The sequence below is a fragment of the Pundamilia nyererei genome, unplaced genomic scaffold (assembly GCF_000239375.1).
Source record: "Pundamilia nyererei isolate P.nyererei 1_Seehausen unplaced genomic scaffold, PunNye1.0 scaffold00049, whole genome shotgun sequence".
Lineage (NCBI taxonomy): Eukaryota > Metazoa > Chordata > Actinopteri > Cichliformes > Cichlidae > Pundamilia > Pundamilia nyererei.
This window is the reverse complement of record NW_005187450.1, coordinates 361,088-383,842: the sequence shown is the minus strand read 5'-3', so window position 1 is coordinate 383,842 and position 22,755 is coordinate 361,088. Positions and strand designations below refer to the sequence as shown.

At 41.1% G+C, this 22,755-nt stretch overlaps 4 protein-coding genes across 4 annotated transcripts; 1 reads left to right on the top strand and 3 right to left on the bottom strand.

Annotated features, from left to right (window-relative positions):
* LOC102204103 (uncharacterized) lies at window positions 1-7,574 on the top strand. The gene is made up of 8 exons (XM_005732864.2): window positions 1-592; window positions 1,168-1,206; window positions 1,288-1,596; window positions 1,736-2,044; window positions 3,872-4,186; window positions 4,301-4,450; window positions 4,552-4,624; window positions 6,629-7,574. Exons 1-7 carry the CDS (start codon window positions 559-561, stop codon window positions 4,593-4,595), a joined length of 1,200 nt encoding a protein of 399 aa, XP_005732921.1. The 5' UTR covers window positions 1-558; the 3' UTR covers window positions 4,596-4,624; window positions 6,629-7,574.
* Window positions 7,575-9,605: 2,031 nt separating this feature from the next.
* On the bottom strand, window positions 9,606-14,675 carry LOC102203820 (emerin). The gene is made up of 7 exons (XM_005732863.1): window positions 14,331-14,675; window positions 14,097-14,195; window positions 13,528-13,559; window positions 13,135-13,160; window positions 12,952-13,005; window positions 12,798-12,860; window positions 9,606-10,906 (listed from the first exon to the last, which is right to left on the bottom strand). Exons 1-7 carry the CDS (start codon window positions 14,410-14,412, stop codon window positions 10,696-10,698), a joined length of 567 nt encoding a protein of 188 aa, XP_005732920.1. The 5' UTR covers window positions 14,413-14,675; the 3' UTR covers window positions 9,606-10,695.
* A 902-nt stretch (window positions 14,676-15,577) lies between these two features.
* Window positions 15,578-17,512, bottom strand: LOC102203536 (uncharacterized). Its single transcript, XM_005732862.1, has 5 exons — window positions 16,434-17,512; window positions 16,265-16,331; window positions 16,119-16,188; window positions 15,911-16,030; window positions 15,578-15,825 (listed from the first exon to the last, which is right to left on the bottom strand). Exons 1-5 carry the CDS (start codon window positions 17,431-17,433, stop codon window positions 15,709-15,711), a joined length of 1,374 nt encoding a protein of 457 aa, XP_005732919.1. The 5' UTR covers window positions 17,434-17,512; the 3' UTR covers window positions 15,578-15,708.
* A 1,389-nt stretch (window positions 17,513-18,901) lies between these two features.
* dnase1l1l (deoxyribonuclease I-like 1-like) lies at window positions 18,902-20,918 on the bottom strand. Its single transcript, XM_005733056.1, has 9 exons — window positions 20,868-20,918; window positions 20,643-20,789; window positions 20,472-20,560; window positions 20,305-20,391; window positions 20,092-20,213; window positions 19,525-19,637; window positions 19,245-19,402; window positions 19,069-19,165; window positions 18,902-18,982 (listed from the first exon to the last, which is right to left on the bottom strand). Exons 1-9 carry the CDS (start codon window positions 20,916-20,918, stop codon window positions 18,902-18,904), a joined length of 945 nt encoding a protein of 314 aa, XP_005733113.1.
* Window positions 20,919-22,755: the final 1,837 nt, after the last annotated feature.

Below are 22,755 nucleotides of genomic sequence, written 5' to 3'. Positions count from 1 at the left end.
CCCCTGTCTGTGGTAGAGAGAAGGAGCCGAGGCTGGGAGCAGGAGAGCAGCTGTGCTGTGATTCGTTAGTAACGTCTGGATAGGTTGGAGGATTGGTTGTTAGGAATTTGTTTGGGCGGGTCGCAGCAGAGCTGATCCAATCTAGCAGGGCCTAGCACGAGCGAAGAACTCAGCACCTGGCTGGCTAATGTCACCGTTGACGTGAGTGCGGCAGCCAGAAGGCACGTAGGTAGCTATGGACGTTGCAACGCTGTTTGCAACACCTGGATTCGTCACAATGAACAGCAGGAGACTCACTTGATCTGTGCGCAGGAATCCACTGTTCACCACTCCATTGTCTGCCACTGCTCATATCTTGATAATGTTTTTATCTACGGCCGCTGCTGCCCCACTGTTAGCTGTTTACACTCGGTTAGCCGTTAGCCCTTTCTTCCTCGTGAGTTTCTGCTTGGTTCAGTAGCCCACCCGAGTCTTCTTAGCCGATGTGTTTCAGCGGCTGTCTGCACCAACAGCAAGACAACGGGCTCCCTGCACAGCCGATGGAAGGCTGAGGAGAAGATGCTGATGGGATTCCTTTACATCCTTTTAACAGGTAAGCTAAAAATGCCTAGCTTGGCCTGTCTTCCAGCTGTATGTGAATTAGGTTGCTCTGAGGTTGGTGGCTCATATTCTGGTGATTATAAGATAACCAGGTAGGACTTTGTCGTTGGTTACACATTATATATGTATTCACCCACGTGAAACTAAAAAAACTAACAAAAAATCTGCTTAAAATCATATAAGTGGGCAAACTGATTTCTAACGTTACAAAACTGTTTCGTTAGCTTATATAAACAGTAACCACTATGGTATAACTTTTACTGCGAATTGCATCGGAATTGCTCAGCTAAAATGTTTTTCAATGTGACCTTCATGAAGGTCTTAGTGAGTGCTATTTTAAAATGGAGTTATTGCAACTTTGATGAATTGTTGGGTGACATCTGAGGCATCATTTAGTCCACTGAAATCGGGTAGAAAGCCTATCAGCCCATCTTTACGGCTTCACAAACCATTAACGAATCACAAGGTTGTAGCTGTAGTTTCCCACTCCCACCTAAACTGGACTCTCTAATAATGAAGAAGCAAGAAAATGGCTACTATTCTTTTGTTTTTGTTATTTCCTTTCAGGCCTGCTGGGTGCTCTGTGGGATAGAGTGACTGCTTTCGGTAAGCCTAGAACTGATTTAAACCTCCTGCATTCACTGGCTTGCACTTTGTATGTCTAAGTAGTTTCCTCCTGATCCTCAGGTGGGGTCAGACTAGTGGATGGGGACAACAATTGTTCTGGCAGAGTTGAGGTGCTTCGCCACAAGGAATGGGGAACTGTCTGCGACTACGGATGGGATTTCCGGGCCGCTGATGTAGTGTGCTTGGAGCTAGGTTGTGGCTTGGCTGAAAATGTCCATAATGGTCTAAGATTTCGTAAAGCCAGTGGACCTATCTGGCTGCATCAAGTCCAGTGCTCTGGACAGGAGAGCAGTTTATTACACTGCAGTGTTGTCCTCAACAGCAACCTGCACTGCACCCATGAGAACGATGCAAGCGTGAAGTGCTCAGGTGAGATCGCACGCTGATGAGAACCAGTGCTGAGTCATTTCTGCTTTGTTGATACATAAAGACTCTGGACTGAGTGTCAGTGTCATAACTGAAAAATGTAATGTAATGTTGTGGTTATATTTTTTTTCTATTCTCTCAGGTACTCTTTTAACACCCATCCTCACCCTGATGTCACCCCACACTGTGTTCTTCCCCGGGGAGTCCGTTCGCTTTGTCTGCAGGGTTCTGTTGGGTCATCACCTCAGTGACTTTCACCTGTACAAAAATGGAGTGTCCACACCGCTGGTTACACAGAGGGCAGACCAGACCCAGAATATGATGGAGCTCACCCTGTCCGATGTAGAGACTTTCCACCAAGGCAGCTACAGTTGTGGGTACAGGATCAAGAGTGGCTTTCCTACAAGGCTTCTCAGTTCCCCACCCAGCAACGCAATCGACATCACTGTAGGTGAGTCACTGCTGCTTTGACAGTAACACTATTGCGCCATTGCCCTTTTCAGTTGCACATTATGTTTTGTGCAATCTGCTGTGGTGTGAATCTGAAAACTCAAGAACACTTCAGATGTCTTTTGAGTCTTTTTTTTTTTATCATAAGAGCCTATGCAAAAGGATCAGCATGAACAGACTCGCAAAATATTTTCTGCACTCACAGAGTGCACAGAGGCACCTCGGTGGGAGACATCTTGATAAGGAAAACTGACCTTGAAGATGTACAGAGTGTTAGCAGGCAGACTGGTTCAGACTGGTTAGTCACACCCAGCATGTCTGCCATAAACAGATGGGTGCTCACACAGCAAAAATAGCATTTTAGAAGCGTCTGTGCAGATTTCTGTTTCCATTGTACGACATCTGACTGTTTATTAATGTGTGTCAGATTATTAAACTGTTATTGATGACTGAGAATGAGCTCGACCTCAGTTCCCTCAACTGGCTAGAAATGATCAGATTAGATAAGAAAATACACTATATTGCCAAAGTATTCCCTCATCTGTTTACACACACTTAAAAAATTGAGTGACATCCTATTAAAACCCTCTATAGGTTGTAATATGATATCAGCCCACCCTTTGCGGCTATAATGGCTATTCTGGCAAGGCTTTCCATAAGGTCCAGGAGTGTGTTTATGGGAATTTTTGATCATTCTTCCAGAAGGGCATTTGTAGGTCAGACACTGATGTTGGACAAGAAGCCCTGGCTTGCAGTCTCTGCGCTAATTCATGCCAAAGGCATTCCTTTAGGTTGAGATCAGGACTCTGTGCAGGCCAGTCAAGTTCTTCCACACCAAACTTCCTCCTCCATGTCTTTATGGACCTTGCTTTGTGCTATGGTTTACAGTCATGTTAGAACAGGAAGGGGTATCTGGGGGCCACTGTTCCCACAAAGTTGGAGCATGAAATTGTTCAACTTGTCTCGGTACGCTGAAGCATTAAGAGTTCCCCATAATCCCCATCCATAAAACTTTACACTTAGCACAATGCAGTCAGACAAGTACTGTTCTCCTGGCAACCGCCAAACCCAGACTCATCCATCAGATTGCCAGACAGAAGCGTGATTTGTCACTCCAGAGAACTTGTCTGTATTGATCTAGAGGCTAGTGGCGGTGCGCTTAACACCACTGCATCCAACGCTTTGCATTGTGCTTGGTGACGTGAGGCTTCGATGCAGCTGCTCAGCCGTGGAAACCCATTCCATGAAGCTGTCTACATACTGTTCTTTAGCTAATCTGAAGGCCACATGAAGTTTGGAGGTCTGTAGTGAATGACTGCAGAAAATTGGTGGCCTCTGCGAACTCTGCGCTCAGCATCCGCTGTCACTCTGTGACTTTTTACATGACCTACAAGTTTGTGGCTGAGTTACTGTCTTTCCCAATTCCTTTAAGTTTTTATAATACCACTAACAGCTGAATTTGGAATATTTAGCAGTGAGGAAATTGCAGGACTAGACTTGTTGCTCAGGTAAAAAGTCCAGTCATGGTACCACACTGAAATTCACTGAGCTCCTGAGAGCGACCCATTGTTTTACAGCTGTTTGTAAAAGCAGTGCCTAGGGGCTTGATTTTACACACCTGTGGATGTTGAAGTGATTGAAATACCCAAATTCAGTGATTGGAATTGGTGAGTGAATTCTTTGGGGAATTTTGTTTTTTAAAGTGTTTTGACCAAAACTGAAACCATGTTGGATTTTTCTCCATTTGTCCATCTTTTTTGACATTATTTTAAAATTCTGACATTGATTAACCAGTTTCACTATTTCATTTTTATTGGCTGGTCTACAGTGGAGCTCCTGACTCCCCAGCACTGGTACAACACGTCCGCTGAGGCCCCGGCTGGTTCTGTCATCAAAGGCCAAAGTTTTAATATCACCTGCTCCACCCTACAACAGTACCCCGGGGGTTCCTTCCAGCTGCGTTTGATCCGCTCTAATGGCACAGTGCGCCAGACTCTGCCCGCACTCACCCCGTCTGTCACTTTCACCTTTCCTAACGCCCAGAGCTCCAACGAGGGCTACTATTACTGCCTGTACCGGGTCCAGCTAGGCGGGCGTACCTTCGTCTCCAGAGAGAGCCAGCCCCTGCCTATAGCTGTCAGAGGTGAGACTTTGTTGCATGTCGATATAAAAAAACATGTTTTTTGTTTTCTTTAATATTTGTTTTATTTAGATATACAAGTTACACATACCTACAGAAAAGTCCTCTCGTTCTCAGATCCAGATCCCATCCTGAGTCCAATGGGTATCAGCTGGCTCGTGTCTGGTCTGACATTTGTGGTGGCTCTCATCATCATAGTCATTGTGGCCAAGGTACTGTGTAATAAGGAGAGGAAGCCCTCAGAGCTGGAGAGAGAGACCAGAACCTGTGAGTTCCTTTTTCACCTGCAGCAGAGATTTGAATAACTCTCTTTTCTGAAAGCATCCTGTGTATGTACCCAAGGGTAAGAAGTGTGCTTCTGTTGGCAGGTGTGGACAACACTTATATTGCTTTATCGACAAACAAGCTGTGATCTGGAATGCAGGCAGCAGATACCTGAAGGTATTTCAGTACATAATTCTTGCACGAACCACAAGGCGCACTGGATTATAAAGCGCACTGTCGATGAATGGGTCTGTTTTCATACATACGGCGCACCGGATGCTAACATAGCTGTGTCGCTAGCGATCACGTAGCACATCATTATATACCAGCTAGCCCAACTTCAGTAACCCTACAAATATCACTGTTGTTAAGTTTTCTGTCTTCATTTATGTTGGAAGTGATAGCAGAGCTGTAAGTTTTAAGTTTTTCAGAAATCTCTCAGTCAGAACATGCTATATGATGTTTAGGAGGAAACTAGCGAGCTAACTTCCTGCTAACTTCTAACTCCATTAAATTTTATACATTCTGTTTTCATGGATGCCTGGATGTTAAACTTAATTGTTACACCTGGTAAAGCAGCAATGCTGGTCATTTTATTAAAGATGAAAGAATTTAGACAGTTTTTAACTCTCAGTGATGCTGCAGTGTTTTGGAGCTGAAAGGGACGGAGTTTTGGACCCAGATTACTGTGCGAGGCTCCTGACTACGGTAGCCGTAATGCTGCGACAATCCGTCAAGCGGTGCGGCTTCGTAGCTTACCAAAGACATACTAAAACATTTTTTGACAGATTTTTGAGCGCCGTGTACCACATAAAATCGGTTCAAGGTCAGTAGCACAACCAGAATTCATACATAAGGCGCACCGGATTATAAGGCGCATTGTCGATTTTTGAGAAAATTAAAGGATGTTAAGTGTGCCTTATAGTGCGGAAAAATATGGTAACAATTTACCTTTTGACAGGGATAGAAGTTTATTCATTTTTGCCATTATTTGTTTTAAAAAACAGTTTAATGTGTTTTTTAGTATATAAACTAGCGCTGTCGAAATTAACCGTTAACGCAAACTAATCTGCCATTACGGTCAACGAGATTAAATTTTTAATGCAATTAACGCATCTGGAGTGCGGAATGACTCAAAATCCCTGAAAATTTTCTGTCAATGTATTTTGGGCAATTTGTCCAAGTGGAGGTACCCTGGCACATGTGCAAATGGGGAGTTGTTCAATATTGTTTTCAATATTGAAAATGATAAACGCACATTGGCTCGCTCAATGGGAAATGTGAGTATTAAAAAAAAACAAGACGGAACAGTCAACCGACATAAAGTATTATGCACGTTGTGCAAGAAGGAATTTTCTTTTTACCGAAGCACTTCCAGCTTGAAATATCTCATCGACGTGAAGCATACATTAGCTGGGGATGCTGCTAGGACTTTGGCTAAAGCGTCACCCAGCTTGCGACAATACACTCGCGCAGCATCGGGGACTCAGTAAGTCTACCTCGGAAATATTGACTGATACAACTGCCAAGTGGATTGCAACAAACTGCAGACCTATTAATGTCGTTGAGAACACGCGCTTTACATAGCTTTGGTTCCTCGTTTCAAAGACTTGAAGTGCCTCCCCAAGAGTGGCAGAGAGAGAGTGGATACATGTTTATGGAGTTTTTTGTTAACACGAATGTTCAAGATGTTCAATAAACGTGTTAAGTGTGTATATTTCCCCTTTTTTTCCGAGTCGGTTTGCACATGCAAATTGAAATGCAATTAATATGAATAAAAATGAATGATATTTAATCGTGATTAATCAAAACTAATCCACAGTAACCCTGTGATGAATCTGATTAACCATTTTTATTGTTTGACAGCACTAATATATATATATTATATATTAGTGTATGTTGAAGAAAACTATTCAAATTCTCTTTGGATTTAAGCATACATTCTTTGTGTTTACTCTGCATTTACTTGATTATATTGCATAAATGTCAGTTACAAGCTTAAATACAAAGTTTAAAAAAATGTAATTGCAACCAGGCTATTGATCAAGTAAATAAAATACAAACATGAATTTCATGTGCGTTATAGCCACTCTAGTAGTTTAATTTATTGCCTATATGCTTTTGTAGAATTTGTGTCTTGACTGACTTATTGGAGAGTAATATATATTTCCCTTTTTCAAGCCAATTTTCAGGGCTCTCCGTGTGTCCTTCATGGATCTAGATGGCAGGAGATGTAAAAACTGAACCAACCAGCTTGGCTCCTAATCTACCACACCTTTTGGAAAAGGTGCCAGCTGGAACCATTTCACTAAGTCCTGGATGAGACAGTCTTTACTTGTGATTACCACCGACCAATCTAAGGCTGCGTTACTTCGTTCGTCTTTGTTACTGTGGCAGAACAAAAGACCTGAGTGACCATTCAGCGTTGCATCGTTGTGACACTACCACAGAAGACTGTGTCTGAAATCCCTCACTATAAAATGTATGGGATCACTACATGCTATTTAGCGGACTCATTCAACCCCACAATGCACTGCAAACAAGCCCAACACGGAAGAAGAAAAATGGCTAATATGAGAAAGGAAACAAACTGCCACAGAAGTATGTGCATTAATCATTAGGGGGGAAAAAATCCTTGGTGTAATATATATTTATCACAAAAATGCATGCCTGTATTTATTTAGTCGACACCTACCCATCATATTTGAGTAGCATAATCCTCTACACAGGACTCAATGAAAAGTAACAAAGCGTAGTGAATGATTTCAGACACGGTCTAACGGACTGTAGAAACTACTTCTGGATCCAAGTCGATAAAGACTCAGAGTAGCTGTGAGATTCACTCAGACATGACTATTGCTGTGATGTATGAGGTGGAAATTGCTACTAAAAGCTAAACTGGGGAAACTGTGACGTAGGTATCTATGTATATGTAGTTTTTTTTTAAAAAGTGACGCTAATGAGAGGCATTAAAGGCTCGATGCATACTTGCCTACAGATCAATGATCCTTAAAGAATAAATTGCCATTTTTGTATGTAAAGTTCAACACTACTATGCATCTTATGTCATTAACAATGTAATGAAGAGGTTGCTGTTTCAGAATAAACCGTATTCTGTTTTGGATAATACTGTGCATTTCTAGTTAGCCCTCTGCACTTTTACTGCATTCTTTAACATTTGCAGACTAGAAATCATAAACTTGCACATGACAACTTTTACGAATTTGCTGGTTGTTTGAACATTTTGACGGTTTATGTGTGTGACTGTCTTGCAGGCGCTTGAGCAACTGCTTAGATAATGATAGCCCACGATGATTACCATGCAGCTTAGAAAGTGTGTGTAAATGTATTTGTGCATTTTTTTTTTTTTTGTAGTAAGTGGGAGTGCTAATTTTAGTGCAAAGTGGATTTGTGGGGTGGGGTGTGGTTGAATAGTCCACACAATTACCTCCTACCTTATTTCACAGAACACTTTTCCTTGAGTTTGTTGGAAAAAGTCAAGAGGTCAAGGAAAGGTGTGAAGGAGATTGAAGGAGGGCTTCTAGCAGTACTGTGCAGTGCTGAAACTACAATATCCAAAATGCACTTCTTTATTCACCCGCATGTGTTCTTTACCATGTCGTTTCATGCAGGACTTATAGCCTAACAAAATGAGACTACATCTTATTTTCTTATTTCATAGCTGGATGGAGATGCAACACTCCAAACCTTCCAGCTCCCTGTTCACTTATCCCGGTTGACATAAAGCTCCATGATGATCCAAAAGTGTGGCAGTACAAACACTGCAAATGCAAATCGAACTGTTGTGTTCCTTAAAGACCTAAACAGCTCAATCTTATATAAATAAACCTGTTCTTCATGTCAGGTAATTCCCACCAAAACATACCTAGAAGCAGATTTTATCACAGTAGCAATCCTATTAGTTTGGGAGTGATAAACAGCCTGTTGTTGAGAATTCAAAAGAAACTGGTAATGGAAATGGAAATATTTTAATATTTACATGATCTGGGCCAGGTTGTCACTTTTCTTAACTGTTTTCATGATGGTCGTATGATGCATCCCTATGAGATTAACTCAGAAGCTTGGTCTAATCTATCCTATGCCAAACACATGAAGCACTGAAGCACCTTTCCTTAGTATTCAGAGAATTTGAGTAGCTCTTATTAAAAGCTGCCTCACAGATGCAGATACGTCTGGGTCACTTCCCTCATGCAAGAGCGCTGCTAAGCAAATCTGACTATTCAGCTGCACCCTAGCATTCATGCACCTGTTTTTCTTTTCCTTGGTCCCTTTCAGTGTGCTCTGCATATGTGTCCCCTGGGGGTCTGAACACTAAAGGTTTCAGTCAGCCAATGGCACAGTGGCTTCATAGTGTTATGGAGGTCACTATGCTATTGATTGAGCAACTCTTCCACACCATTGTTTCTTTTTGGTTTTTTCAGTGGCCTAACTGGGATTTCGGGATTATGTTTTTTATTATAGTACAAAAAATTAATTTGCCATAGTACTAGAAAAGAGGAGCAGGAGCAGCGACGTGTAAAAGCCTGGCTGATGCCCAGTTAGAGTGTTGTGCTGGTGATTGTGGAAACCAAATAAGTACACTAAACTCATGTTCAAGAAACCAGCTGGAGATGATCTGAGCTTTGTGCCATGGTACAAGATTATTATGTGCTCATGTTACTTGAGCCAAATTCTGACCGTACCACCCAAATACTGAAGCAGAAAATTGAGACTTGTGCTTTTCCGGTCTTCTTTTGTTGAATTTTAGCGAGCCTTTGTGAATTCCAGTCTCAGCTTGCTGTTCTTAGCTGATGGGAGTGGCACCCAGTGTGGTCTGCTGCTGCTGCAGTAGTCCATCTGCTATGCATTCAAAGTTGCTTATCTACATACCTTGGTTGTAATGAGTGGCAATTTGAGTTATTCTTGTCCGACTATTAGCTCAAAGCAGACTGACCATACTCCTTTTACCTCTGGCGTCAACAAAGAAAACTGCTGCTCACTGGATATTTTCTTTTTGCACAATTCTCTGTAAACCCCAGATCAGCAGTTTCTGAAATATTCAGACCAGCCCGTCTGGCACCAACAACCACGCAGTGTTAGAAGTCACTCAAATAATCTTTCTTCTCCCATTTTGATGGTCAGTTTGAACTTCAGCAGGTCAACGTCTACCTACCATGTTATGGGCTGATAAGATATTTGCTTTACCAAGCAGGTGAATAGGTGTACCCAATAAAGTGACTTCAATAAAAAACAAAATACCTAAAGCTTTAAATGTTTACATATATAAGCTTCGTTTTTAATAGTTACAATTTTGAAACAGGAATACAAAACAAATCACAACAAACCCGGCTGATGGTAAAGTTGGATTATGTATTACAAAAATATGATATCCAGCTTAATTATACTGAATCAAATCATAACACTGGGGGCACCTTTTACATTTTTAACCCCACCCAAACTTTTTTTTTTAAATCTCCAAATACACAGAGGCACTTGCATTACAGCTGGTTTGAAAATGTCCAAAATATACTTGATAACTGAAAAATGGAAACATTGTTGGACCCGTAAACTATAAATATTTAAAAATACACAATGAATTCAAAACACCTGCATTACTAGCAGTATGATGAGGGAAAAAGGTACATACTGAATAACTAAGTGGATATGCAGGTTGGGTTGACGCAGTGCCACGAGTTTTTGTTTTGAGGGAAATAGCCTGTCAAAAAATATTGAGAGAAATGTATGCATGTTGTACAAGTTTGATGTTTATTTAAGAAAAACAAAAACAAAACCCTGCCACCCAAATTTTGGTCATGCAGACAGATTCACTGTGAACTGCAGAGGCTAAAAGAGACAATCAGCTGAAGCTTTAAAATATGAGCTTCAAAAGCTTGCGTGATACTCTTTGGATGTTTTATGGTCAACTGCAGCCATATTTGGACTAAGCTGTGGACGATCATCTCTTAAAACCTCGACAGATCACTTGAAACTGCAGATGGAGGGACAGCTTGTGTCCAGATAAAAAAAGAGGAAGATTTTAGTGTGTTTTAAAGTGGTGGGCTGGTTGATTCGAGTAGTGATGATGTACTGAAGCTCAGTGACAAATAAACATTTTGCCTAAAAGCATAAGCAGAGAATGTACTGCTGTTAAAAACACAATCTTGCATAAAATGTCTAAAATGCATGCATTTAATCATGTGCATTCCTTAAAATTCAATATAAGGAAATAATGATTTTAAAAAAAAAAATCATTTTATCCCTTTGGGGGTTTCATTTGTCTCCATAGTGGAAAAAACTAAGTAGAGGAAGACTGCCACAGCCAGGAAGAACACAAACTGAACCCACAGTGGGATCAGACGTGATGACTTTGGTGCATCTGGAACATCTTGACCCGATTTCATGGGTGGCGATTTAGCGTAGGTGCTTCTGTAAGTGGACGGAGTGTCATACATGTCGGGTCTGGAAAGGAAATCGGGGGAAATCATGCATCAGTACATTGTTAAAATTCTGCATCTCAAACTAGTATGATATCGCTTGTTTTTATCTGGCATGAAAATTGCTCCCACAAACTTTCAGTTTGATAAGAGGTCAGTGCAAAATAATTAGAGCCTGCTAAAATATTACTGGTGTGCTTTTGGACTGATGGTAAGACAGAATAAGATGCTATGCATATTCTAAATTAATGCTAAAGGAAATGTTAGATAATTTTCTGACTACATTACAAGTTATTACTCTGCATCAAAGATTAAAATTCAACTTTAGTAACACATGTGAACTTAAAAGTTTCAAATTAAAATGAATTGTATTACCAGTGCATCAAAATGTTACATTGTAGCCTGTCTAATTACACTTTCTTTTATACACTGTAATTGGTTCACTTTTAACAACACATCATTAAACACCATATCTGCCTCTGAACGAGGAGGAGGTGAAAGCGTAAAATAGCAAGAACACTCAAAGAACAAATAACCAAAATCATAGACATAAGGTTTGCCCTGAATATAAGTTTCTTTCTAAATAATAATATATGATCCAAGAGTTTTGATGCGTATGGGTAGTTTCTAGGAGGGTTGGGCATTAAATGCAGCTCAATACTGTACACTATGGTGGCCTTATAAACACAAGTCAACCTCTGGATTTAACTAAGTGAATAGCAGGAACCTTTCACTAGATAATTACTGCAGTTATTAATGTGTTTCTGCTGGGAGCAGGTTATTTAGTCCTGACTGAAGCACACCCATGTCAGAAAACATATCCTGTGCTTGTGAGAAAAAACAAGATGGACCTGATGGGCCAAATTATTAGCCCTGGAGCAAGCAAAGAGAACAACTAAAGAGACTGCTGAAACGATTAAAGTTGGGTTAAAATTATTCAGAACATTATTTAAACCTGGAAGTTTTGCTTGGGAGCATAATTTGCATAATTTTATCCATGATTTGTAATCGTGGATAAAGGTCAAGTGGTTTGATGACTCCAGGTCTAACCTGCTCTCGAGGGATTGCTCATCAGGAAGAGAAGAGAGGAAGCAATGCACCCATCATGCCTAGTGCCTCCTGTACAAGCCTGTGGGGGCATTGTTATGATCTGGGGTCTAGGATCAGCACAGTTATGTGCCCAAATTAAGAGGTCAGCTGACTATCTGAATAAGTGTTATGACCAGATTTTTCCATCAGTGGAATTCCCCTCCCCTGATGACAATTCCAGTTCATCACACTGAAACTAAAAGAGTAGTTCAGGGAGCACAAGACATCATGAATCCTGACATTAACCCCACTGAGATTCTTTGAGCTATGCAGAGAAGACTTTATGCTGTGCTCCAACAATACTGTCATCAATACAGGATGTTGGCAAAAAATTAAAGCAACTCTGGATGGAAATAAATGTTGTGGGACTGCATAAGCGTATTGAAATGATGACACATCCTCACAAGGGAGCTGCCATATTAGACCATGCAGGAGGCACAGCATGAGATAACCACTCACTCCCTGTGAGCCCACGGGACAATTACCTGTGCTATTCTCATAAAAGCGCAATGGGACATCATACAGACTTTGCACTAGAGAGCTGTCAGTCTAAATGATTCTTTAATGTGACATGGATATTTTGATTTCACAACTTCAGAGCTGCAGATTCTTAAAACTAAAACCAAAGCATATCCTTGTTTTTAAAGAAGATGAAAAAAAGCAATGATTTGAAATTCATTTAAACTCTTAACTCTTAAGGAGGTAATGTATTTTGAATGAAAAAGCATTCCGTTGCTATTTGCATTTACCCGGTGGCTTAGCATTTTGAGGTTGAAGTTTGTCTGCAAAAAAAAAAGAGGTATGACCATAGATACAAAAATACTTACTCGTTACCATAACTGCTTCTGTTGTATTCAGGCTTGGGCTTCGAGTAGTTCGAGTAGGATGTCCTGTAGAGGGAGAAAAAGGTTAAAAAACAATTGTTCATGAAGGGTTTTTGTGTTTCTCCCAAAAACAGCAGTTTGTAAGACTTTCACTCACTCGTGCTGATAATCTCTCTCATTCCACTCTTGTCTGGCCCTTGGGTAAGCCCCCCTGGACAGAGACACGCAGCAGTTACTAACTTAAGATTGTTTTGTTTATTTAAATGACTGAACAACAGGGGGGATAAAAGCAGGAGAAAGGGAGTTCACAGGATGGTGGAGGATTTGTGAGAAAACTGACCTGTCACCTGAGGCTTCACTTTTGGCCTGCAAAATAGAAACAAGAAAATGATGAAATGAAATGAGTACTGTTCCAGGTCAGACAGGTATGGCATTTTGCTACGTGTAAGTACAACTAACACATTTCTGCTAGAATCAAAATGCGTCTTTTCACTCCAGAGTAATGCAAAACAATTGAGGCCCCACCTGAGGCCTGTACTACAAAGCAGCATTTCATCTTATCTACCCAACCTCAGGGTTAACTTAGCAAGCTGATAACTAGCTTTGTGTGACTGGTTCTCCTGGCTGCTGATGTTAGCCTAAATGAAGTCCAGATAATGGGAAGACAAGCATAATATCTTGAACTCGCTTTTGCAGTACAGACCTCTGGAAGGAGTGTGGAAAAGATACTTACGGGTGTCCTGTAAACATAGGTGACTTCCTCCTCTGAAAGAAAACACAAATATCATGTTCACTACACTGTTTCCTGCACATTCTTAACTCTGACTGTAGTGAATGACGTGATCAACAACCTCTCATTTGAAACAGAACAGTAAGAAGCCTAGCCAGCTGCTTGGCTTGGCTAGGTGTTTCTTTGTGTGGAAGACAAAAAACAACAACAAAAACAACTTAAATATAAATACTAAAATGAATTATTAAATGCACTAAAACCCTACAGATAAATAAATTTTTGTACTGAAAAAGACCCCACTCTTACTATCTAAAATTAATTATGTCATACTGTCAATCATTACCTTTTTATTTGTTTATGTTTATATGTTCAATTGCTTTAAACGAGCTTAGGACATTGTATCTTACTGGCCTGCCTTTAAATCATAAATAATATTAATAATTACACAGAAATTACTACAATGTAATTCCTTTACTAATTTATAGGCTTTGTAATTACGATAGTATAGAGTTTCCACGCCTTTTAAAGGACACGAGACAAATTTGACACATATATGAAAATGTGAATCGCACCCTCTTCTCTGTAGTAGGTTTTGTCAGGTGATGGTTTGGCTCTTTTGCCTTTAGCCATGGCCTCTTTCAGTTTCTTCTCATACAGGTTTCTCGTAGATTCTGTGAACAAACAGGACACGGGGAACCTTTATTACAGGTAAAACTGTTCATCTAGGAAAGAGCTGTAAAGTTAGCTGACACGGCTACTGATTCAAAAACGGGCGCATAGGAAACAGTTGTATCTGTGCCACTCACCGACCACAGGTCCGTGCTTTATTCCGTATTCATCGAGCAGGTCGCTGATTTCCTGCGCAGATTTGTCACTCAGGGAAGACATTTTCGCTTTGGCTTACTTAAAAATGTGTTATTTATCTCTCTCTGGGCTCTCCTTTCGGTTATGTTTTGCTTGTAGTTAGTTTCAGTTACCAAAAAAAGAAAATAGATAGACCTCCTCCCAACGATTATGGCTGAGCGCTCGTTTTGTTGCACGATTTGGCGGGAAGAGCCTCAGTAGAGCGTGCGGAGTCGAATGTTGGCGTGGGAACGTGGAACACCTCAAACCCCGCCCTCGTTTATTGAGCCAAATGTTTTAAAAAAATCGCACCTTAACTAAACTTTTACATGTTTCCGTTTCCGTTTGAGGAACTCTTCTTTGTTTATTTTTTTCTTCCTTTTAGTCGATTTTCTTTCCAGAACCGAAACAGCGCCACTACTGGGCTAATGTTAATAAGACTACTGAGACCGAAGTTTCTGATATAAAATGTAGACTTTTTGTTACACGAAACAGTTCACAAAAATAGAAAATGATAAAAATCTAATGATAAATAAATAAATAACATCCTAATATTTAAATATTTAAACTAGTCATGTCCACATGAATTATTGAGGAAAATCTAAACGAAATCTAAAATCTTAACACTGACAGACACCAATTAGAAACTATATTCATGAATACGAATCAGCCCAATTTTTAGGATACAAAGAAAATATAATGTATATGATGTGCCTTAAGGTACCTTAAATATATCTAAATGTTTTATCTTGTGAACTATAAACATGTAGGATTATAACTTCCACCTGTGTAAAAAAAAACAAACAAAAACAACACTTTCTTCCACTGTGGAAAAACAACAATGAAACAATTATCAAACGCAAAATCGTGTTTAAGTTCTTGAGCAGCACCACTTTACAGATAAGAATCTCCAACAGGACTCACATGAACCGGAAACCATAGTCAGAGCCCAACTTTAGCTTTTGCCTCTAACATATCTTTGTACTTCGTTCTTTTCTGGTTTATACTTGTAAACTAGAAACCATTGTTACGGAGTAAAAGGTCCCACAGGATTTCTCTCTGAGATGTTGTGGAGTGAAGTTCTTTCTACTAAACTTAATTTATTCCAGGCATGGTTGTCTTCACGAAAAAAATGGAGGACTGTTTAACCTCAGCTCAGAAAACATCACTGTGAGCATACCTTATCTAGAATTCATGCAATTTAGCATCATTTTGAACAAACACAGCTCTTTATTAAGCAAAAAATCTGCACAACGACACATACTTAACTTTACACTGCATTCTTTACAAACATGTGCGAGCACACAAACAAGTTTTAATGACCAAGGAGATTCCATAGCCCTAAAAGAAGAAAACCTGGTTGAGCCATTCTCCTTGATCCGTAGCCAACCAGAACATCAGCAGTCCCATTCCGGTCAGCACACCCATCTTCAGTATCAGCTTCATGATGCTGCCACCCTGTGGGACCAAAGTTTAAGCACGTGAACTGAAAATAACCAAATCACACAGAGCAGACATTCAGTAATGAGCTGTGATTTCACACCTTGTGTTTTTCTGTGCAGGTTTGTGTGTTGCCGAGGTCTGGCTCACTCTCTGCTAGCTGAGCTTTGGGAGGATCACAAGCAGGTTTCATTGGCAGGGTGTTGTCAGGCTCCTTTGGTTCCTGACCACAAATGAAACAATTAAGTCATGTGTTCATTTATGTGTATGCGTGCATGTCTCCACAAGCAAAAAAAAGAAGATTTTCTTACATCCGATGACTCTGTGGAGCTCAGGTCCTCCCTCCCGCCGTCTGTGGAGCTGCTGAGTGACTCTTCATCACTGCAGGGAACAAGAGGAAGCAGCGTTTTGGTTGGGACGGGAAAAATAAGGTTTACACATCAGGAATTCTCCTTACCTGTCACTTTCATAGCGAATGACTTGAGACAATGGCTCTGCACAAAACTGAACTTTTATCTGCCTCCCTGAAAAATGCACAGGGGAAAACAGGTTAATTTATGAAAACGCTTTCAAAATGTTACAGAACTTATTCTGATTACATTTAGAGACTTGTCCTCAGCACTCACCTTCTCTTTCATTCTCCTCATCGCCGTAAAAATCGTTGAAAGCTTTGATTCTCTTCTCTTCTTGCTCCCAGTTCCTTTCTTCTTCATAGTCCTCCCCTTCCAGCTTTCCCTGCTGAGGGATGCCAGAGGCCTCAACATTGTCGAAGAAGAAGCTGTCATCAAGGGATCCCTGGTAGGAGGGGCTTTTAATTTTGAGAACTTCACTCTGTACCTCAGAGTAGCTGATGTATTCTGGGTGGTCCTGGTTAACACCCATGGGAGTTGTTTCTGTCATGTCTCCTGTGGTTAACAGGTATTCAGTCAGAAGGCTATCAGTATTTAATACATCAAATTCCCAGTTGAGGATATCTGCTCGATCTGCTCTGCTCGTGCCATATATCTGACTGTCGGCCGGCTGCTTGTTGTTTTCAAGCTCTTGAAGGCGCCTACGAGCCCCGTCGTCATCACTGGAGCTGTAGTCGCTCTCAGATGTGTCTTCTTCATCGTCAGACTTGGTCGCGGCTGTGCTGCCTCTGTCTCCAGCTGCTACGTCCATGCTCATCAGATTCTCAGCATCCATCTCTAGATCTCTGCTGTACAGATACCCATCTTCCTTCTCATCGCTGTACTCGGCGTGGTCCATCTGTGTAATATCTTCCACAGGTCCTTCCATGAAAGCATCCTGCTGCGTGTATGAACTGCATTCAGATGTACCGGGCCCAAAATCTGGCCTGCTTTCCTGATTTTTTGTCCCATCTTCTGCATATTCACAGGAAGAAAAGTCTGAGGGGTAATCTGCAAAGCTCTCACCTGCCTCCTGGTGCTCATCCCCTGAGAAATCTTTCATTTTCTCTGCATATTCCCCTTTATCACTTTCACCAGTGAGCTCCTGCAGATTTTGCAAGGATATGCAAGGAAACTCTGAACTAGCTTCCTCAGGATCATCCCCGTAAATGTTTTCCACCTCTTCCTCCTCCTCAAGAGGCTGTCCGATAACATTTTCCTCCTGTTCGATTTTCATGCCCTCACACTCAGAATCAGATGATGTGTCGTCTTCTTCTTCTTCTTCTTCTTCTTCTTCTTCTTCTTCTTCTTCTTCTTCTTCTCCTCCTCCTTCTTCTTTTTCTTCTTCTTCGCTTTCTCCCTCGTCCTCTCCTACCTCTGCAGCTTTTATCACAGTCTCATCGCCTCGGTCAGGGAATCTTTCCAAATAGGACACGTCCCTGTCGCACTCAGCCTCACCTCGCTCCTCGTTTCTAACTTGAGGGTTTTCAGCATCCTCCGGGGCCAGAGGTTGTCCCTCAGCAAAGATCTCGTCCTCCTTATCGCTGTCGTTGAACTCATCACTGCAGCGCACTGACATCAACAAATCCCCTGATGTCTCTGCCACTCCTATGTCCTCTTCCACACCCTCATCATCTTCTCCAGAGACGGAGCCTTCGTGCGCAGAATCTCCATCTGAGCTCATGTAATCCTCCTCTGCTGTTTTGCCACCGTCCACGGCACCGATCCCCTCACCTTTAAAATCCTCCTCATCTGTTTCATTGTCCGACTGCTCTTCGTAAACATTTTCAACCGTCTCTTTGGTTTCAAACAGAGCTGCCGCTTCACCTGTTGCTTCCTGGAGCAGTGCCGCCTCTTTATTGTTTGTTGTTAGGTTTTCTGTCCCGTCTTCATCAGACTTTTCTTCAAAAGTTAAATTCTCAAAGTCCAAATCTTCGTCCGGGAATGGAGGAACAGATGTCTCTGTAAAAACAGCATAATCTGAATAGTAATCTTAAAAACAAACAAACAAAAAAATGCAAAAAAAAGTAATATATGTGTATCTATAAATGCCAGAAATAACCACATATGTACATCTTACCTGAAAATGCATCTGTTAGGAGATCAGTAAAATCTTCCATCTTTACAAAGACAAAACCAATAACTTATCTTAGAAGTTATATCGAGACAAAAAATTAATGCATTGGCACAGATAATCTCTCGTCTCAGAAAGGAAGAGCGCACGAAGTAACTCTCATCTGTTGTAGCTACAAGCAGCTTCCTGTCAAACAGACCGTGCAGAGGTTACATATTTAAACTGAAACATTCAGTGAAATGCACGACACAGAGTCTCCACGTGATGTTTACCTACCATCAAGGATGAAGATTTAAGATGATTTTCTCAGGTTCCTCTGGAAAGCAAAGTCCAAAAGTGATGTTTTGTGTTTTCGCGTTGCTGCAGGAACGTACCTTCATGAGCTCATGAAATGATGTCAGCTTTGATGTGGTTTTGGTTTCAGGGGCAGAATATAAACTCCAGCAGTGAAGCACGCAGTTCTTACTTGCTGAAAAAACTCGAGTTTATTGGTGCAACTGAGAGGAGTGCAGTGCCAGTTTAGGATCATTATAAAAAACTAAAAAACAAAAACATAGCTCTGTATTTTGTTGGTTCACATCATCCACTCATTAAAATCAAGCAAAACACTGCAAAAACATTAGTGATTGGTTTACAGCTCATGGCGGAGGAAGTAGCGGTGGTTGGCCTTCAGGTCAACTTCTACAGGAAAATGGTCGCTGACCTCAAGAGCCTGAAGTGTCATCAAAAGAACAGAATAAAAGTTGAAGTTAAGTCAGAAAATGAACTCGAGGGAGGTGTTTCTTTTGAGAGGTTTACCTCTGCCTCAGTTAGATGGAAATGCTCTTTAAAGTTGAAGGGCTGAGCTGAAGCTGGGACTACACTGGAAACAACCTCCGGTCCGTGCACGATGATCCTGTTTCACAATGAGGAAACTTTATAGTTGGGCGTAAGAAACTCCAATATATGTGCACCAAGTCACTGTAGACACCGACCTGTCGTAGGCACAGTGTGTCTTCTCCCTGACGGTGGTGTCTTGCTCGTCTCCGATTAGCCAGTGAAATTTGGGGTCACTCCTCAGGCGCATGGCTCTCCATCCTTTGGTGGTGATGTAGCTGCACCCAGCGTTCAGGTCACCTAAGATGATCACATTCTGAAAGCACGCCAGTAAAGGGAAGTTAAAAAAAATCATGAAAATTCTTACAAACAACATGATGAGGAACCACGATCTTGCTAAAGAAAGCAAAAGGGATTAAACGATGTGTTTCAACCTACATCTGTCTTCCACTTCTTGTAAATCCTTTTGAAGACAGCGTACAGTTCATCGAGCTCCTTCATGGCGGTTTTTGGACTGGTGTGCTGCCCTATCAGGACAAAATCCTTCACCACTGAAAACAAAAAACATCACAAAGCGCCGCGGTCCAGTCTGACTGTGTGTCTCTCATTCAGACCTCCAAATTCAACAAAGGTGCAATTTCTCTGTGACGTTGATGGCTGCGTGAACTTTGCTGGATCTTTATTCACCTTTGATCAAGGTGAGCTTTAGTAGCAGCACAATTGTTTACAGTGTAACAAGAATCACTGAAGATTAACCTACAAGGTTATAACCCAACACCAACAGTCTGTGACACCTCTGGAACAGTGGCTCATCGTTAACATTGTTGTGAAGCAAATAATTAGAAAGCAAAAATCATTTAGAAGCCAGAGAACCTAATCATAAATCATTAAGTCGTTTAGATTTGCCCAGAGAAAACGATTCTGGATGACAAGTCAGAATCATTTTTTATTTTTGCCAGCACAAAGCTCTTTGAAGTTTCATGTTTTTCCCCATTTTAACCTTACATGTAGTGGGGGAGTGAAAGTGGATGATGAAGGGCCCTCTGGAGAAAACATCAGTTTCATTGGTCCCCTTTCCTTCGAGTTTAGGGTACTGATAATGCTCTTTGACCTTCAGCACATTGCTCCTGTAAGTCATGGGAGAGGAAAGCACACTAGGTTTAGCATGATCATATAAGGAAACGGCTCAAATGCAATGGGAAATACAGCATGAATTACCTGTAAATGTAGACATATTGCTCCTTATAGGCCTTCCTCCCGAGCCTTTCGCTTTCCACGTAAGAGTAGGGGTTGTATTTGTCAAACCTGGTTAGAAAATAACATCAAAATTAAAGTTGGTCAGTGTTATTAAATGGCACAGAAGATTCACCACATAAGCCTTGTACCTGTTAAGATCCTTAACCAAAGCTTGTATTACTTCTCCTTTAGAGTCTCGGACCTCCTGAATGAGACACAAGTCACACCGAGAAAGAATCTTGGGAGCAAAAGCAGAAAAAACAAAGATCCATCAGCTTTGTTCAGCTATCAATCTAGGTGTTTTTGTAGACACATAGTACCTTTAGCAGAATCCCCATAACCTTCTTGTTGTTTGCCTTGGATTCTCCAAAGCTCTGAATATTAAAAGCACAGATTTTAAGGGACGACGTGACATCCAGCAAACACAGCCCAACAACAAACAGCAGCCCTGCGGTCCTCATCGTGCTCTGCAAGCACAAAGAAAGTTTGCAAGAGCCTCACTTGTCATGTTTTAAAGTACGCTACAGAAATCTTCAGCCCCTTACCTTCAGTGCGTTTGTCACCGGGAGACTGATCTCAGGCCAGCAAAGAGCCATCTCTTCAGTGACCACGGGAACATACAGGTAAATGTGGGCGGGGGAGTCAGGGGGTGCAGATGTGTGGTGGATATGCTGTGTCAGCGCCTACTGAGAATGGAGCTGTATCTGGAACAGTTAAAAGCACCATAATGAACAATGACTCCGTCCAACTCAGAGAGCTCAGCTCTGAGTGCGTTTTGTCTCTAAGTTTGAGCGTAATCAGACAATAGATGCGGTCACGTGTCATGTCCGCTTCATGAACATGTGTGTAGAACAAATCCTCCTGTCAGTTTGGCAGCTGGTAATTACCACACGGTGCTGTTAAAAAGAACATTCTGATGACTGGTGCAGTTTTTACTGTGATGGCTTTTCCAGTGTGAGGCAGAGTGTGTCACCTGTGTGTAAGATAGACAGTGTTTTTCTTTTTCTTTTTGGGACTACAGATGAAATCCACATAGAGTGCCATTAAAATGGGATAAGCATTTTTAAAAAATAGCACAAAGAAAACAGTTTATGTATTTTTTGTGTGTATGTGTTGTTATATTTTAACATTGTTTTGTCTTTTGTGGCTTTTCTTATTGTTGTTGCTTTAGTACCTTCCAGTAATTGTTCTATATTACACAGCAAAGCATTTAATATGATGCAATTAACATTTACATGTATAAAATGGGCCAGCGCAGTGCAGTGGTTAGCACTGTTACGTCCCACCATGTAAAGGTGAGGCCTTTCTGCATGGAGGTTGTTCCAGTGACTCGGGCTTCCTCCTGCAGTCTAACGAACATTAGGTTATATGTGATTCTAAATTGGCTGTGGATTTGAGAATGTGTGGGATCTGTTCAGGGTTTTCCTCCCCCATCGTCCCCATGAGCTTAAGTGGATAAGTGGCTAAGAAAATTAGCCACAGATTTATAAAATCATTTTTTTTGCTTAATATGATGCCTTTTATAAATTAAACAACCTGAGAATCTGAAATAGTTTTACAGCATTACACATCAATAATGATGACCCAGTGTTTTATATAAATAATGTAACTGGGAGGATTCATTTTGCTGCAGAGCGAATACTTACATACTTGCACTCTCTGGCCACTTTATTAGGTACACATTGCTAATACTGGGTTGGGCCTTCTCTTCTGTTTAGATCTGTAGTAATTCTTCACGGCACAGACTCAACAAGGTGCTGGAAACATTCCTCAGAAACATGATGACATCTACATTTGTTGGCTGTACACGCATGATGTGAATCACAAGTTCCACCACGTCCCAGTGGTGACTGTGGAGCTTGGTGACGCTGACATCTCGTATGTTCAGAGATGCTCTCCTGTATACCTTGGTTGTGTGCAGAAAAATCCCAGTAGATAAATGGTTTCTGAAGTACTCAGACCAGCCCATCTCACACCAACAACCATGCCACAAAGTCACTTAATGCCCTTTCTTTGTCATTGTGATGCTCAGTTTGAACTTCAGCTGGTTGCCTTGACCATGCCTGCATGCCTGAATGCGTTCAGTGGCTACCATGTGACTGATGTATTACCACATGTGACTTGGAAGATTAGATATTTGAATTAATGTGCAGTGGAACAAGTGTACCTAATAAAGTGGCCAGTGAGAGTATATAACTAATGAATGAATATGCTCTTAAGTAAGATGTGGTGGTGTTACTCTCAGTAAACTGAAGGACCTTAAAATGTCCTGCTGAATATATTAATTTAAAAAATAAACTTTAATGAAAATTATAGTTTACCTACAAAGTAGCTCATTGCTGTCAAAATAGAAATGACGCTCATTCCACTGACACACAGGTATGAAACTCACACTCCTGTCATCCTCTATGATCTCAAACTGGTTATAATCTG